General features: G+C 34.8%; 1 protein-coding gene and 1 long non-coding RNA gene across 2 annotated transcripts; one reads left to right on the top strand and one right to left on the bottom strand.

The window, feature by feature from the left end:
• Positions 1-864: 864 nt before the first annotated feature.
• On the bottom strand, positions 865-13981 carry LOC136034848 (uncharacterized). Its single transcript, XR_010619254.1, has 2 exons — positions 13877-13981; positions 865-1942 (listed from the first exon to the last, which is right to left on the bottom strand). It is a non-coding gene; the product is annotated as an uncharacterized LOC136034848 (long non-coding RNA).
• Positions 13982-16722: 2741 nt separating this feature from the next.
• On the top strand, positions 16723-17049 carry LOC136034304 (uncharacterized). Its single transcript, XM_065715441.1, has one exon. It carries the CDS (start codon positions 16723-16725, stop codon positions 17047-17049), a length of 327 nt encoding a protein of 108 aa, XP_065571513.1.
• The last annotated feature ends 507 nt before the right edge of the window (positions 17050-17556 follow it).

Below are 17556 nucleotides of genomic sequence, written 5' to 3'. Positions count from 1 at the left end.
CACATTTTCACTTGAATATTTGAACAATGTACACACTTCTATATTTTTTCTTTCCACCTCAGAGTTCTATTTCGGCTAAAAATGGCGAAACATCAACAGAACATATTAATTGAACGTACCAATTGAACACAGCGCTGATTTGAACTCAGTGTTGTGGTTTTGAGAGTATGTTGCATGTGCTTATGCATATTTAGAACTAGTGGCATTAATCATGGGTCCCCATAAGCTGAATATTAGGGGGGCATACCTGGTCTAATCCAATGCTGTATAATAGAAATCTCAAAACGAAAATATAAACAGTATTATTCAGCCAGGGGGCTATAGCCCCTCTATTCCCACCATACGGGCACCCATGGCATCAATCCACAAAAATTTAGGGAAGGGGGAACAAAATTTATTTTTTAGTATCCAGAGGTGGGGGGGGGGAAGTTGTCATTTCTTTTAATTCTTCAATGAATATACCAAAAGAGGTGGTTTTCAGCTCATGAGAGGGGGGGGGGGATAAAATCTAGGAATGTAGTTAGTCAAGCTAGCTCTTAAAAAGTATTTGGTATTTGATGCCAAAAAACATTCAAGTCCTTTTGTAATAATCCTAATCTTTAGGGGGAAAAATCCTAATCTTTTTTTCTATTCATTTTGTTTTGGCTGTGAAGGAGAGGGAGGCGAACACTCAGTCCTCATAACACATAAGATTTCACTTTCACTGGGTTTTAGAACAAATTTATTATAAACTTTCTCATGAAAATGGAATAGACTATTTTGACAGTAGTTAAAATCTGACATAAGCAAAAAAGGAAATCTTTTTTTTTGTCACTGCTTAGGAAACTTTCTAAGAAACATTCCAAAAGGAAAAATAAACAGGGCTTTTCTTAAACCATAAGCTTTTATTGACATACTTTATCATTATTAAAACAAACAATTTCGTTGTAAAACAGGCAGGGGCGTCAATTCACAAAAATCAGGGTGATGGGGGGAGGCAAAGAATATTTTCAAAATGTATAGAAAATATTTTGAGCTGTTTCAAGTTTGTCAAAAATAGTGTCCAGCAAAAAATTTCCAAATAGAGAGTCACAGATCCCATCTATCGGAAAGTATTTAGACTAGGTAAACTCTTCAAACAAAATTCAACCAACTTAGTACAGGAATGCCATCTAGTGACAATAAACGATAATTCGAATGTCTCTTTCGAGAGACTATATGCTTATATATGGTGTTAAATAATTGAATATATTCTCTTAACAAGATTCTGGAGGATTTCCGTTCGAAGAAAAGGAGGGGGTGGGGAGTAAGAGCCATCAGCCACCCAGTGGAACGTCCTTTGTTGACATCCTGACATCATATTTAAAGGTAAAGCTTTCAAAGGGGTTGACATACCATGTCTGAGTGTACATTTTTCATTAAGTCTCTCATTGGGGTTTCCGCCTTGATTTGGTACAGTCCTCCTGTACGAGAAACCTGGGTTTGATTCTTCATTTTAAAAGTCTTTTATCATCTTCCTTGATCATAACTCTCCACAAGTCTTGCATTAGACCAATTCCCGAATCTGGATGCTCGTTTCGACAGGGACTCCTAAAACCTTGTTGGCACCATTCCAGATAATTTGAAATAGGGTCTTAAGGGTGAACTGTATCACCATTCGAACGCCATTATTAGTTACAAATAAAATATATGGTGGGTGCCAGTGGCAATTTTTGATGGATAGAAGTACATCTAGTGCCCTCTCTCTTACGAGGTTCTTCGACTAGTACCACACTAATGTCACGACAAACACGTAGAAATAAAGCACACAATGACTACCTATAAGAGGAAAGACGCCACCCTGACCTGTGTGTAAAACCACTTTGTCAAACAATGCATTTTCACTTTGAAAAGTCCACTGAGGGACATCTTCCTAAAACATCCTTCTGTTAATTCCTTGAAAAGATATTGCTTTGACGTAACCCTAGAAAAGAAAATTAGATGAAAAAGAAGTAAATTTCGTGGCATGTGAAGCCTTTTTTTGGTAGCCAGGCGCCGCAAAGGATGTGAAAAAAAAAACAACGGTAAAAACTTAAAATCGCGCTATAGTTATTATAAAACACTAGCTGTTGGGGTGGCGCTTCGCGCCACCCCAACACATAGTTGGTGGGGGCGCTTCGCGCCCCCCCCCTCAAGCCCCCCCGCGCGCGTAAGTCGTTACGCGCCATATTAGTTACGCGCCATTGTAGTTGTGTCCCTATGTCCCACCTGTGAATATAGATATAGATATATATATATATATATATATATATATATATATATATATATATATATATATATATATATATATATATATATATATATATATATATATATATATATATATATATATATATATATATATATATATATATATATATATATATGTTTTTAACTACGTAAAACTTGCGAATATACAACATTCTTTGCTGTCCCATTGTCTGTGCATATAAATAGATTGTCAGGTTTACCGACTCTTGAACATGCAACATATAATGGTCCATGGGAAAACAATCCGTATTCAGATCTATACCTCATGATTCTAATGATTGCCCTTGAGCTTTGTTGATGGTGATTGCTAATCGACCATTCCCTGTCCCGGTGTCCCGGTCGTCATTTATATCCCCCTGTGCCCCCCGGCGTCCCCGTTGTAGTTGTGTCCCTGTGTCCCGGTCGTCATTTATATTCCCTGTGTCCCGGTCGTCATTTGTATCCCGGTGTCCCGGTCTGTATATACATTCGTTTTTTAGTTTTGTTTTTCTCCTTTATTTTTTTCCTTTTTTTTTCTTTTTTAGTTTATTTAGATTTTTTAATTTTTTTATTAGTTTTTAGTTTTTTTTTCTTTTTAGTTTTTTTGTAGTTTTTACCTTCTTTTTAGTTTTGTTAGTTTTTTTTTTTACTTATGTCCTGGTCGTCATTTATACTCCCTGTGTCCCGGTGCTTTGTTGATTGCTAATCGAACATTCCTTTTGTCCTGTTCGCTTTCTCTTTGAGTGTCGTCATTTATTTTTTTCTTTTTTAGTTCTTTTAGTTTTTACCTTTTTTAGTTTTTTTTAGTTTTTTAGATGAAAATTTTTTTTAGTTTTTTCCTTTTTTTCTTTTTAGTTTTTTATTGGTTTTTACCTTTATTTTAGCTTATTTTTCAGTTTTTTCCTTTTTTTTAGTTTTTTTTTAGTTTTTAGTTTTTTTAGTTTTTTACCTTTTTTTAGTTTTTTTAGTTTTTTAGCTTTTTTATTTTTTTATTAGTTTTTAGTTTTTTTTTGTAGTTTTTGCCTTTTTTTAGTTTTCCAGTTTTTTTTTTTAGTTTTTAGTTTTTTACCTTTTTTAGCCTAACCAGGATTTGAACCTGGGACCTTCATTCTCCGTTCTGACACCCTCTCTCACCGAGTGACTACTCCAGCATGTTCATTTTGGTGTTTTAAATGGTATATTATTAACCAAATTAATGTGTTTTACAATATACTAAGCATCGTCATAACAAAAATGACGACAACTAATTTCATGACGTCAGCCGACACAGAAACATGACGTCACCTGATCCACAGATCCACAGACAGACAACTTATTTTTATATATATAGATAAGGAGTAATGAGGTGACTTAATTTTGACCTGTATTAGGGACTGTGACACTAAATTTTGTGACCTCTGAATGGCAAAACCATCTCCTCAAGGCAAATTTCTGTGTATTTTCCTTCCTTCAGCCCTCAAAATAGAACTGAAATGATATCTCTATATCTAAGTGTAGAAAAAATCTAAAATGTAATACAGGTTACATTTTTTCTAATATTTATTCATGCATCTTTTACAAGGGAAAACTTATGCATAGATAATAAATAAAATCATTTGGTTGCCCCAGGCATTAGAAGCCCTCCCAGGAACTAGCTTAAGAGGGCAAGTGTAGCCATGGGCATTGGCGTTGTTTATGGGGGGCTAAGGCAGGCAGTTGCCATCCCCTCCATAATTTAGAGTCTTGACTCGCCTTGACTATACCAGATGTAGACCCCTCTTGCCCCTCCCAATAAAAATGCTGGAGCTACGCCCCTGGCCAAGAGTTTTGTTGTGCTACCAAGATTTAAATAGAGATATTTCTCATTTTCCTATTTTTATGCGTTTTTTTAACTTCTTCCTATTTCCAGGGGGATGGCGTTGCATTGCCCATTGACCCCCTACCGTCATTCATGCCATGCATAAATATAGCTAATACCGTTTATTCTATAAAAAGATCAAAGCTCTTTTCTTTTTTGGCCAATTTGTTTCACGAGAAAATTGTTATTAATAGTCAAAATTGAAAATTTCACTTTCATTATGTGTCTAATGGTCGATAAGGGTTGAATATATGATGTCGGAGTTCACGGTTCTTTGTGGATAAGCTATTAAATCACTGTAATTTTAGAAGTTGTTAGGTTTTTTCAAACATAATTAAATGGAACTAAGCAAAGCAATTACAGGGTTGATTTAGCCAATTTACGGCAAGCGCTTCAATTTTTAGTCCTAAATTGGATTTCATGTTGCTACAAAAAGCCCAAACTATTCTGTAGTTAGTTTATAAGAGACACATTAAAAATAAAGATCAGATGCGAGGACTGAAATACTGTAAAATTTGTTATATACAAGCAAGATACAAGTAAAATGTACATTTGTAACATTGTTGCAGCAACAGCTGTCGCCTAGTAACGAGCAAACCAGAGCCCATAGTAACCGAAAGTTAAATGGTATTTTGAAAAAAAAAAAACGGTTTAGTTAGAAGAAAATTTTCATATAAATGTGATTCAGAAATGTTAATTATTATACACTTTTAACATAATAGTAACTTTTCGTTGAATGGAAAATTTTTTTCAAATATTTTGAAACAGAGCTTGATTCCCTCATAAAATGGTGACTGATTGACATGAACAGTGCACCTCTGAAATCACCGCTGTCGAAAACCATGAACTGGAGACTTACAGTAGCCTACCTTAACTTTAGCAAAAAAAAGATTAATCTTTTGCATTGGTAGCACTAATCTGTTTCCTTTTTTCCGTTTTTTTTCGAGCGGTGGTCGTATCGACCAGTTGGTCGTATCGACCAGTTGGTCGTAGAATATTGAGAGAGGGTTCACGGAAGTCACAATATCTACTACCCTTTTAAAGTAACAAAAGAGTTTATGCCAAAGAGAATTTCCGATTATTGTCATTTTATGCCAGAAAGCATCGATTTTACCCAAAGAGAACAAAAGTTACTAAGAAATACAAATTCTAAGATAGCCAATCGATTTCTCATACTCATAGAACATACATCCGATTTTTTATGGCACTTGGTATTAAACAAGTGACATATAGCGATCGCAAATTCTGTCGGTCTGCCTGTCTGTCAGTCTATCTGTCTATCTGTCTGTCCTGGTTTTACTACTTTAGGCACTTCTAGGTAAGCTAGAACGATGAAATTTGGCAGGCGTATCAGGGATCAGACCAGATTGAATTAGAAATAGTCGCTTTCCCGATTTGACCATCTGGGGGGGGCCGTTAATTAGGAAAAAGTAGAAAAAAATGAAGTATTTTTAACTTACGAACGGGTAATGGGATCTTAATGAAATTTGATGTTTGGAAGAATATTGTGTCTCAGGGCTCTTATTTTAAATCCCGACCAGATCTGGTGACATTGGGGGAGTTGGAGGGGGGAACCTAAAATATTGGAAAACGCTTAGAGCGGAGGGATCGAGATGAAACTTGGTGGGAAAAATAAGCAGAAGTCCTAGATACGTGATTGACATAACCGGAAGGATCTGCTCTGTTAGGGGGAGTTGGGTGGGGAGGGTTAATTCTGAAAAATTAGAAAAAATGTGATATTTTTAACTTACGAAGGAGTGATCGGATCTTAATGAAATTTGATGTTTGGCAGTATATCGTGTCTCAGAGCTCTTATTTCAAATACCGACTGGATTCGGTGACATTGGGGGGAACTGAGGGGGGAACCTAAAATCTTGGAAAACGCTTAGAGTGGAGGGATCGGGATGAAACTTATTGGGAAAAATAATCACAAGTCCTAGATACGTGATTGACATAGCTGGAAAGGATCCGCTCTCTTTGGGGGAGTTGGGGGGAGGGTTAATTCTGAAAAATTAGAAAAAATGACGTATTTTTAAAATTCAGATCTCTTATTTTAAATCCCAACCGGATCAAGCGTCATTGGGGGGGGGGGCAGTTGGGGGGACCGGAAATCTTAAAAAATACTTAAAGCGGAGAGATCAGGATGAAACTGGGTGGGAAGAATAAAAACAAGTCCAAGATACGTGACTGACATAACCGGACCGGATCTACTCTCTTTGGTGGAGTTAGGGGGGAATAATTCGGAAAAATTAGAAAAAATGAGGTATTTGTAACTTACGAACAGGTGATCAGATCTTAATGAAATTTGATATTTAGAAGGACCTTGTGCTTTAGAGCTCTTATTTTAAATTCCGACCAGATCTTGTGGCATTGGGGGGAGGAGTTCGAGGGGGAAGCCGGAATTCTTGGAAAACGTGAAAATTAGGGTATCTTGATCTTACGAATAGGTGATCGGATCTTAATGAAACTTGATATATAGAAGGATCTTGTGCCTCAGATGCTCTATTTTCGACTTGAATTGGATCCGGGGACAGCAGGTTGGAGGGGGGGAACAGAAATCTTGGAAAACGCTTAGAGTGGAGAGATCGGGATGAAACTTGATGGGAAGAATAAGCACAAGTTTTAGATACGGGATCGACATAATTGGAACGAATCTGTTCTCTTTGGAGGAGCTTGGGGGGTGTTAATTTGGAAAAATTTGAAAAATTGAGCTACTTTTGACTTAAAAACGGGTGACCGGATCTTAATTAAATTTGATATTTAGAAGGAACTCCTGCATTAGAGATCTTATTTCAAATCCCGACCAGATCTGTTGACATTAGGGGGAGTTGGAGGGGGAAATCGGAAATCTTGGAAAACGCTTAGAGGGGAGGAATCAGGATAAAGCTTGGCGGGTAGAATAAGCAAATGTCGTAGATACGTGATTAACGTAACTGTACTGGATTCGTTCTCTTTGGGGGAGTTAGGGGGTGGGGTTCAATGCCTTGGCGAGCTTGGTGCTTCTGGACGTGCTAGGACGATGAAAATTGGTAGGTGTGTCAGGGAACTGCACAAATTAACTTGATAAAGTCGTTTTCCCTGATTCGACCATCTGGGGGGCTGAAGGGATAGGAAAAAAAGAGGTTTATAACTTGAGTGGGTGATCGGATCTGAATGAATTTTGATATTTAGAAGGACCTCGTGACTCAGCTCTTATTTTAAATCCCGACTGGCATTAAGCCCCTGATTTTCCTTTAAAATCAATCTATTGATTCTTAGAATTTTGTTAGAGCTCATACTATATGAGCTCTTGGCTCTTCTGGCCTCGTCACAAGTGCCATATGAGCTCTTAGCTCTTGCTTTACCCCTTTGTCTTGAAAAACAGGGAAGATTGTTTTTTTGCATTGAATGCAGTGATTCCCTTTTTTTTCTTTTTTCCCACCAAGGTCACTAGGCCACCACAAGATCGTAAAGAAATTATTAGTTGTAAATTTAAAGTCTACTGCTCATATTTACTTGCTTTTTATAACCATATTTTAATAATTCCATCGTAGAGTGACAAATGGTACCAAAAAAAGCAATTTTTGGTGCCATATCTGGAATAGAAAAGCTGGGAATAAAATATGGATACCTTTGTAATCTCCTTGGCTGAAACCCTTAGCTGCAGGTTTACAATCTCCCCCTCTTATATATTTCCTGATCAGCCCTCTTAGTAAGTCTAAAATAAAACACATTAAAAAAACCTGCCAGATGAAAGAAAATGGGTTTGTTTATTTTGATTTTCAGAAAAATAATTGATTTTTTTTTTACATTCAACTCAGCAAAAAGCTGGTGATGCACATCTCTCGGACTTTTGCGAGCTCCGAGAGGTCAATACGATCACATATCTTATTCATATTGATATGTGAGGTGTTCATATGTCTATGTAAACAAGCTTTACATTTCCAGTCAGAAAGTTTAAGAGAGGTAGAAATTAAAACATACATTAAATGCCATGCCATTTTTCAAAAAAAATATGTCTCCATCTTTTGTTTCATCGCTTATGTTACAAATGATATTTAAAATATATTTTTTATATGTATATTTAAAAAACACGAACAAGAAATTGTTTTTTCAAATATGCAGTTTCTTTACGGAACTAAAGAGCCTAGTTGAAATTTAAAACGAAAAATAATTGTTGCTTTGCAGAACATAGAAGATATATATGCTAAACTAGATCAAATAAACTGTCTTGTGAAATTTCCCTATATTTATCTAACAGTTCGTGGTAACGAACTGTAGTAAGGAGCAACCCGGCTCAATAATAACCAAAACACTAAAAAATGGAATTCTGATACCAATAGTTACATCAAAAGAATCGCATTTTAATGCTGATTTTAAATATATAAGTTTCATCAAGATTAGTTTTACCCATTAAAAGTTACGAGCCTGAGAAAATTTGCCTCATTTTCGAAAATAGGGGGAAACATACCCTAAAAGTCATACAATCTTAACGAAAATCATACCATCAGATTCAGCGTATCAGAGAACCTTATTATAGAATTTTCAAGCTCCTATCTATAAAAATGTGGAATTTCGCATTTTTTGCCAGAATACAGATCATGGATGTGTGTTTATTTGTTTGTTTAGAATTCTAAAAACTAGCTGAAATCACAAAACCAGCACAAAAACTCCTATCTATAAAAATGTGGAATTTCGCATTTTTCGCCAGAATACAGATCGCGGAGGTGTGTTTATTTGTTTGTTTAGAATTCTAAAAACTAGCTGAAATCACAAAACCAGCACAAAAACAGAATGTTTTGTTACAAGCAGAAAAGTCCATATGCCTAGCCCACAGAAAAAAACGACAAGTTAAAATGCCTTTCAATAGTCTTTTACCAGCTTTGGTATCGATAACTTATAGTGTACAATTTAAATTTTGTAAAAAGCTCATGCAACAACGAACAATAAAAATCGTTTCGCAGATTGTGAAAGATGTGCATATTAAACCAGCTTAAATAAACTGACTCATAATATTTTGTGATATTTGCAGAAATCTATAAACTAGCAATTACTGAAAACTCAAAACCGACACAAAAACTGATTGTTCTCTCATCTCTTAGAGTTGAAAATTTCATAAGTAGCCTGTAGGAAATAAAAACTAATTTACAAGCTTTCCAAGCTATGACATCAGTGACTTTTAGTATATAATTTAATTTTTTTTAGACCCAAGGAAGCTCAGTTTTCAGTATAGTGCTAGTTTTTTGAAAGCTACCAATGCAGAGAAATATCACTATTTTGCATATTTGAACCAGATTTGTTGATCTATTTTGTATAATCTGTGAAGCAATATTTTATTTTATTTTTAGTTTCCCATTCACACTCTTCTTCCATAATAAAAACTTTTTTTTTAAATAACAAACAAATTAATATGCTAACTTAATCATATTTTTTTTTAATTAAAATGCGATCCTGGTCATATCTGCCAACAGCTATCTTTTAAAAAAAAGCTATCTTTAAAAAACAGCTATCTTTAGTCAAGTAAAAATCACGATGGAAGCAACTTCTGCATCAGAAACGACTTAATAAAACAGCAAGATAAAATGGACACTTGATCCCTCAATAGAGGAATATTGCCGGCTGTATTTCAGAAGGCATTAGGTTACACAGTATTAATTTTATAGGAAACCATAAAAACTGAAAATAACATCTTAAGTTTTCCAATATTATTACGGAATAGTTAATTTAAAAACATATTTTTATCTAGCTTTCAAGACAAAACTCAGTTTTGATATTAAAAACTTGCCCTTCTACCTATTGCTGGATTTGAAAAAAGGAGATTCTAGAAATTCTTGAAAAAACATTAACTTTCTAACTATCTTGAAGACCCCATTGGCTATAAAAAAAAGTACATTGGACCAGTCAATAAAACGCTGTCTTTTTAAATAGGGTTGGTTAACAAAAGTTTTTTTTTAACTAGGATAACACCCTACAAATTACCATAACCAATGCAGAATATGTAGAGTCATGGTCTGAAGGCATCCAGAATAAATTTTTCTGCTCTGTCAATGAAATTTAGATATTTACTTCAAAAAGGCAATATCTAAAATTGTTTTTAACCTATATTTACAGTCCATTTTCTCTAACTCTGCAAGTTTCTAAATCTTATTCAGTTCTTAAAAAGTTCTAGAACTCATACTTTACCACAAAAATCAAAATGGAATTAAAAACTATATAAAACGGTAAAGCTTTTAAATACAAAAATCAAAAAAAAATATATATAACAATAAAATCCCAAATATTTCCGTTTCACGTCCCAAAGTCTTTATGAATGAAATACACACCAGAATAAACAGTCAAAACATAAAAAAATAAATAAGAAAATGCTCTACATCAAAAAGAAAAAAAGTTAAAGCAAAAGAACCTGACATCTGATAAACTATAGTTGTTGTTAAGTTTTTAAACGGAATCCAGTATAATTAAAAAACCTGTACACAAATCAAGATAGACAGAGGTATAACGCTGCATAGCCCACCGAAATATAATCTTCTGAATATCAGGTATTATATTCTAATATTAAATTACAATAAAATGGATTAGTGTTTTTGTTTAAGCATCTTACGTGTAACCTAGGTATAGACAATTACAATTTAGCAGAAAAAGAACAGAGCAAAAGTCTTTTAATATTTTTAAAAGTATTTAAATTTTAGTATTTTAGATTTTTTAAAGTATTTTAAATTTTTAATATTTTAAAATATTAAAAAATATTTTTAATATTTTTTAACTTGTATTTACAGAACCAGTAATTTTTTCTCATTTGGCTTTATATACCCTTTTTCACTCAAAGAATTAGTTGAGAGATTGATGTTTTCGTTCTGATATGATTCTTTAAATCTTTTATTCTAAAGAAAATCTTACTTGCAAACAAAGTTGGTCCTTAACAGTATTAAAAAGTCAATCATAAACCACCCTTTTCAATCTTTTTTCATCCTTCTGTATAATTTGTTTTGGCAACACTGATGCCAAACTCTGGTTCTCCTATCAGACATACTTAAATCTACTGTAGAAACAGCATAAAAACACAGTTGGTCCTTAATAGCAGTAAAAAGTCAATTGAAAACTACTTTTTATACTTTATGTTCTCCTTTCACACATAGTGGACTTAATTGTAGAAAAATAATAAATTGTTGTTGTTGTTATTGTTTGGGGTTTGACACATTTGACCAATAGGTCATATGCGTTTGTATCACTCAGTTGTTCTGTGCCTTCTATAGTCACTAGCTTGCTTGGGTTTCACTTCAGTCAGTATTCACTGAACTAGAACAGTATCACTTGACTTCCTAATGGAGGGGGGTTATTTGCCTGCAGTAGCTGCCTGCATTGAAAAACGGGAATCAAAATACTGCAGCTAAGCACCATCAAACAGCAATTGAAATACATATACAACACAATTTTAATAAATAATACAATTTTACACATTAAAACCAGTCTCATACAACCAAATATAAAAATTTAACCAAATAAAATAAATCTCAAATGATAAATAGGATAACTCAAAATCAACTGGTAAATAGATGGTAAAAAAAACTTATAGGGAATGAACCAAACCAGTAGTCATAACAAATCTACCTAAAGGTTTGTGCTTAGTCACCTAGCCCAAGGAGGAGACGTGTGGTGTCCCAAAACAGAATGCAATAAATGCCATCTCACAACAAATTCTTACTATATTCCTCTCTTTTTCATATTTTTACAATTAAAGATGATGTCAATTATATCTTCATATGCTCCACATGTATTGCAGTTGGGGAGTGAGGCCATTTTTCACTGGAATAGTGTTAAATTTTTTGGAGTTCTATTCTTTTAATTTAGTTAAATCCCCAGATATTTAATTGGAGCTCTGGAAGGGAGCTAGATATTGGTGTGTGAGGGAGCTAACCTGGGTCTCTGTATCTTATTACTACTACCTTCTGGGCTAGGTATAGCTTCCTTTCCTTTATGTTTTCTTTCAACTTTGCCAGGGCTGCTGGTTTTTGGAGGGGCATTACTGGTTGTAGGGCTTGATTTAACTCTGTTTAGGTTTTCTGCAATGATAGCCAGGCAGCATTTTCAAGACCAACTGGGAGATAATAAATTAATTGGCATTTTGAAGAATGAATATTATGGTTTTTTAAGGTGGTTTCTCAGCAATAAATGCTGTATGCTATATACTTTTCTCTAATGGACAACACCATTTTCTGTTTGACTGTATGTTTCAAAATGTAGAGACAGATGTAGTAGAATAAATTGACTGTAAGCACTAAATAAAAAAGTACTGTGCTACACAATGTACATATTCAGGAGAGCTGTTATTAAAGACCCAATTATTTTGATAAAAAATTTTTATATTAAAGGGATTGTTTATATATCTTGATTTAATATAAATTTCAATATTGTCCTTTACAAAAACAACAACAAATTATAATCCAAAAGCTTCATTCCTCAGCTAAATCTGTGAATGAGAAAATAACTAATGTTACTACTACTACTACTAATAATTCACCACATCACCAAGCCACTTGAGGCCAACACATCTACACATGCTCCTCCTCTATCCCAATATTTTCAAAGCCTCTGTCTTTACACCCTCCCAGGAAGTTCCCATTTCTCTTAAGTCTTTCTTTATGACATCCTCCTACCCTTACCATGGACATTCTACTTTTGGTTTAGCCCAGGGTTTTCTCAAAAGGTCAATCTTTCATAATCTGTCATCTTTCATCTGCAGAACGTGCCTTAGCCAAAAGACAGAACCAATCATTAGAAATTGCATAAATTAAGGGAACTGTAAATCTTGATTTTACTACAAATGGCAGAAATGTCTTTGCAGCAGAAATATATTTAAAGTAAGAAACTTTAAAGTATTGTAATGGTATTGTATTGTTAAAGTAAAAAACTTTAAAGTATGTAGATGGGAAAAATAAGATATAACAAATTGCCAGATTATTCTCATATCTTGAGAATAAGAATAGGGTAAGATGACCAGTACTGGGACACTTCAATCACTCTGCCTATTCTGGGACAGAATATTTGGTTGGATTGCAACATGTCCAATACTGGGACAAAAGACAACAGGTTTTTTGGAAGTCACCCAGAAAAATGTATGAATTGGGTGTCCAAGATTAAAGTCTTTTGTCCCAGTATTGGACATGTTGTAATCCAATCAAAGATTCTGTCCCAGAATAGGCAGAGCGATCAAAGTGTCCCAGTACCATTTGTCTTACCTTAGGAGGAAAAGGTTGAAGAAACTGGTAGAAACTGCTTATGTTGAAGGGATAGACTCTACATCTCAATTTCATTACAAATTTCAGAAACATCTTTGACACATAAAAATATTTAAAGTCAGAAGCTTTATTTCTCAAAAACTTCTGTGCACAAGAGAAAAGATACAATACACTGCTTAGTTATGTGTGTATCTTGGGAACCAAATAAGGGAAAAGGGTTTCACCAATCGGTAGAATGTGCTTAAAATAAGGGGGTGGAGTCTCAAAATCAATTTTATTATTTCTACTACAAATATCAGTAACATCTTTTGAGTTCTTTTGAACAGCCAAACTGGGGATGCATTGTTAATTCAATGGTCTCAAAAATGTCAGTTTGAATTCTCTCTTTAAAATGTAACTAAGCATGATTTAGGCTAGGAAAACTTTAATTACATGATCATAATTGTGTACTTTATTATCTTAACCAATATTTGTTATCTTAAGTGTAATCTAAAAATCTTCAAAAATCTTCAAAAATCAGAGGAAATAAGTATCAATCTGCTTTCCTAATAAGTGAACCTATAGAGTGGTGTATTACCCTAACTCGAATTTTTAAGGTCAATCTTGTTATTTAAGGACTTTTTTGTTTGACCTTTTTTAATTAGCCCACGTGTACACTTGGTTTCAAACTTAGCGCGCGAACTGCTGTACTATTAGAACGGTAGATTATGGAGAAAAATAATGGATCGTCTAACTCAGTTGCCCAAAAAAGACCAAGACATTCGCCTAAAAAAGGTGTTGATGAGTGCAAAGGTTATAACTCCAAATTGCAAGATGACGATTTTGCATTGCTTTGCGACTCATGGGAATCCTGAGTATGCATCGTATGCTTCGAAATGACAGAGCCAGAATACAACTTATTCACAAAAATGATCCGGAGGCTCGGGTCACTTTGGTTCTGCCCCGTATGTAAACAACAGAAAAACTCGATAAACCAAGGACTAACATTGGCAGAAATTAAGGATATTTTGAGGGGTGAAATTCAAACGTCATTTAAGGCGATGAAGGATAAGTTTTGCGCTTTATTAGAGCCTATCCAACGGAAAGTAACTGAAATCGAGAATGACTGAAAAATAAGTGCACACTTTCAGACGTCCAGTATTTTATCGAGAACCTAATAGGAGTGAAGTGTCAGAGCTTGGAAAAAAGCCTAACTAAAAAATTTGTGAAAAAGGACGAGGAAATCAGTGTCAGTAGCTCAAATGTAAGTTCATTTTATGTGTCAGATTTTGTGGAAAAACAAAAAAACCTGATCGTGTTTGGTTTAGCTGAAGACGATACTTTGTCAGCTCGTAGACAACAAAACGAGACCGATTGCAAATTTTTCAACGACGCGCTACTTGTACTTTGCCCTGCAAAATGTAGCTAATCAGTTAGACTTGGTAAACATACGCCTGGTAGGATTAGGCCTATTAAGTTAATGTTTAAGACACCGGTAGAACGAGATACAGCTTGTTTCTTTCTGATATCCGAGACTGCTAGTATCAAAGCTACATACCCCTTGTTCAAATTCTCTCATGATCGTACTACCATTGAACTGTTGGAAAAAAAAGTACGATGCCCTGAAACAGGAGCTGAAATCGAAATTGGATGCTGGCGAAACTAGCTGGAAAATAAAAAGTAGCAAAAACGGACTAACCCTCGTGAATAACAACTCTTTTCGTGAAACCCTAAATAGCTACGCGAGCATGGAAGAGTGACTCCCTAAAAAAGTTGAAGTGTCTGAGTGATAAATTTTTTGTGACATATACAAATGCAGACTGCCTATCATCGAAATGGGAAGAGTTTAGTGAGCTAATAAAGCAACGTAAACCACTTTAAGTTGTTGTTACCGAAGTTTTACCAAAACATTTCAGTGACCCGTCTATTTATTTTCAGCCTCTACCACAATATAATTTAGTATCTAAAAATTCAGCTAAAAGAGGGATTTGTATTTATATTCATGGTTCTATTAAGTTTTCTGTGGTTGTTGATTCGTTAGTAGACTCAGTGTCGGAGTGTCTTTTGGTTGATGTTAAATTGCCTTATCATAGTACTTACATGTGTACGGCAGCTTTTTATCGTAGTCCTACTGTGAATTTATCGAGTCCAGTTAATAATGCCAATACTCTAGCGTGTATTTCTCGTCTTGTTGGTCGTAGTTCAAAGTTCCTTATTCTAGGTGACTTCAATTTATCTTTGATAAATTGGGGTGTGCATAGTACGAGTTTGTCCACTTCATCGTATGAGCAGCAATTTCTAGATAGATTGGATGATCTCTACTTATAACAACATATTGATAGGCCAACTCGAGCCAGGAATGGTGCTATTCCATCGATTTTAGATCTGGTTATTACCAAGTCAATCGATGATATTTTGAGTATAGATTTCAGTCCGCCTTTACGCAAAAGTGATCACGTTGTGTTAGATATTTACATGAATATTGATGCTCAAAAGAGAGGTTTTGAGCTTTATCGGCATGATTATGCTAAAGCCGATTATGAATCAATGCGACAATTTATTTCGTCTATTAATATCATGTATGAAATAAAAAATAATCATGTTTCTCCGGATACCGCGTTTGATTTTGTAAAAAATGTGTTGAGGGAATGTAGGGATAAATTTGTTCCTTTGGTGAAGAATTTTTCCGGTCGTAGAAATAATCCTAAACTTCCGAGACACATACTCCAATCAATACGTGAAAAAAATAGTCTTTGGCGGTAGTATATTGAGTCACGACATAGTAAAGTATTCAGACAAGGGCATTTGGATACTCAGTTGCAAGAGGATCCAGGTAAATGGCATGCGTACTCACTAGCGAGAAAAAAGGTCACTTGGCTTCTTAGAGCTAATCGTGAAGAGCTTGAGTCGCGTATTATTTACTCAAGCACCGCATCACCTAAAATATTTTGGAAATATGTAAATAGGAATAAACCTTACTTTGCAACATCTACATCTACGTTCACACATCAGGATACACACCAATAGACTGATAGTGATTCTGAGAAGGCTCTTATTTTTAACTTTTTCTTCAGTTTTTGTTAAAACACAGCCAATTCATTCAAATGAAGCTAATTTTGCATCTCAAGTAGAGTCGATTGCGTTGTCGGACATTCTTGTTCCATTTGATGATTCGGATTTCTCATTGACTGAAGTTTATACTATTCTTATAAAATTGGATACGTCTCAAGCGCCGGGTATAGATGGTTTCCCGAACATAATGATAAGACAAATTGCTCATGAAAATGCAGAACCACTTACCTATATACTTAAATTAACTTTGGCACATGGACTGTGTCCGTCAGGGTGGAAAAAGGCCTTGGTAAAGCCATTTCACAAAAGTGGCTCTAAGTTGGATTTTAAAAACTATCGGCCGATTTCAATTACGTCTATTTTTTCCGAGTGATGGAAAAGTTGATTGTTTCACGCGTTCAAAAGTATTTTGACGGAAATCATCTTTGGAATCCTGCTCAGCATGGTTTTCGAAAAAATAGGTCTTGTAATACTCAGCTTCTTGAGGTTATTTTGGATTTTCAACGTTTTGCCGATTTAGCTATATCCTTTGACTGCATTTACATCGATTTCTCGAAGGCATTCGACAAAGTCTCAATACCCATCCGTCTTAAAAAATGTGCAACGTATAAATTGGGTAAAAAAACAATTGCAGTTATTGCTGATTATCTAAATGGACGAACTCAGCAGGTTGTTGTTGGTGAAGCTATATCATCCTAAATTCATGTGTTAAGCGGAGTCCCCCAGGGTAGCTGACTGGGTCCAATTTTATTTTGTTTATTTATTAATGATCTTCCTTCCTCTGTTCAGTATTCTACTGTCAAGATGTTCACGGATGATGTAAAACTTTATCTACCAGTAAAAGACCAAAACGATGTGCAACTTTTACAGGAGGATCATGACTCTCTAACTTATTGGTGCGAATCTAATTCCATGCTCATAAGCCCTTCTAAGTGTGTTGTTCTACACTATGCTTGTAAACTCCCACCTGTGCATACTTACCAGCTGTCTGGCATACCAATCCCTTCTAACGAAATAGTGCGTGACCTTGGCGTTTACTTTGATACCCAATGTAAATTTGATAAGTATTTTTCGGAAATTGTAAAGAATGCAAATTATCGTTTATCGTCAATAAGGAGAAGCTTTATTAGGTTTAACCTTCGTAATTTCTTACTACTATACAAATCAATGGTCCGCCCTCTTCTTGAATATCATACTTCTGTTTGG

This window comes from Artemia franciscana, chromosome 13, assembly GCF_032884065.1.
Source record: "Artemia franciscana chromosome 13, ASM3288406v1, whole genome shotgun sequence".
NCBI classification, from domain to species: Eukaryota; Metazoa; Arthropoda; class Branchiopoda; order Anostraca; family Artemiidae; genus Artemia; species Artemia franciscana.
Note: the sequence above shows the minus strand (reverse complement) of the source record. Positions and strands in the feature narration are given on the sequence as shown.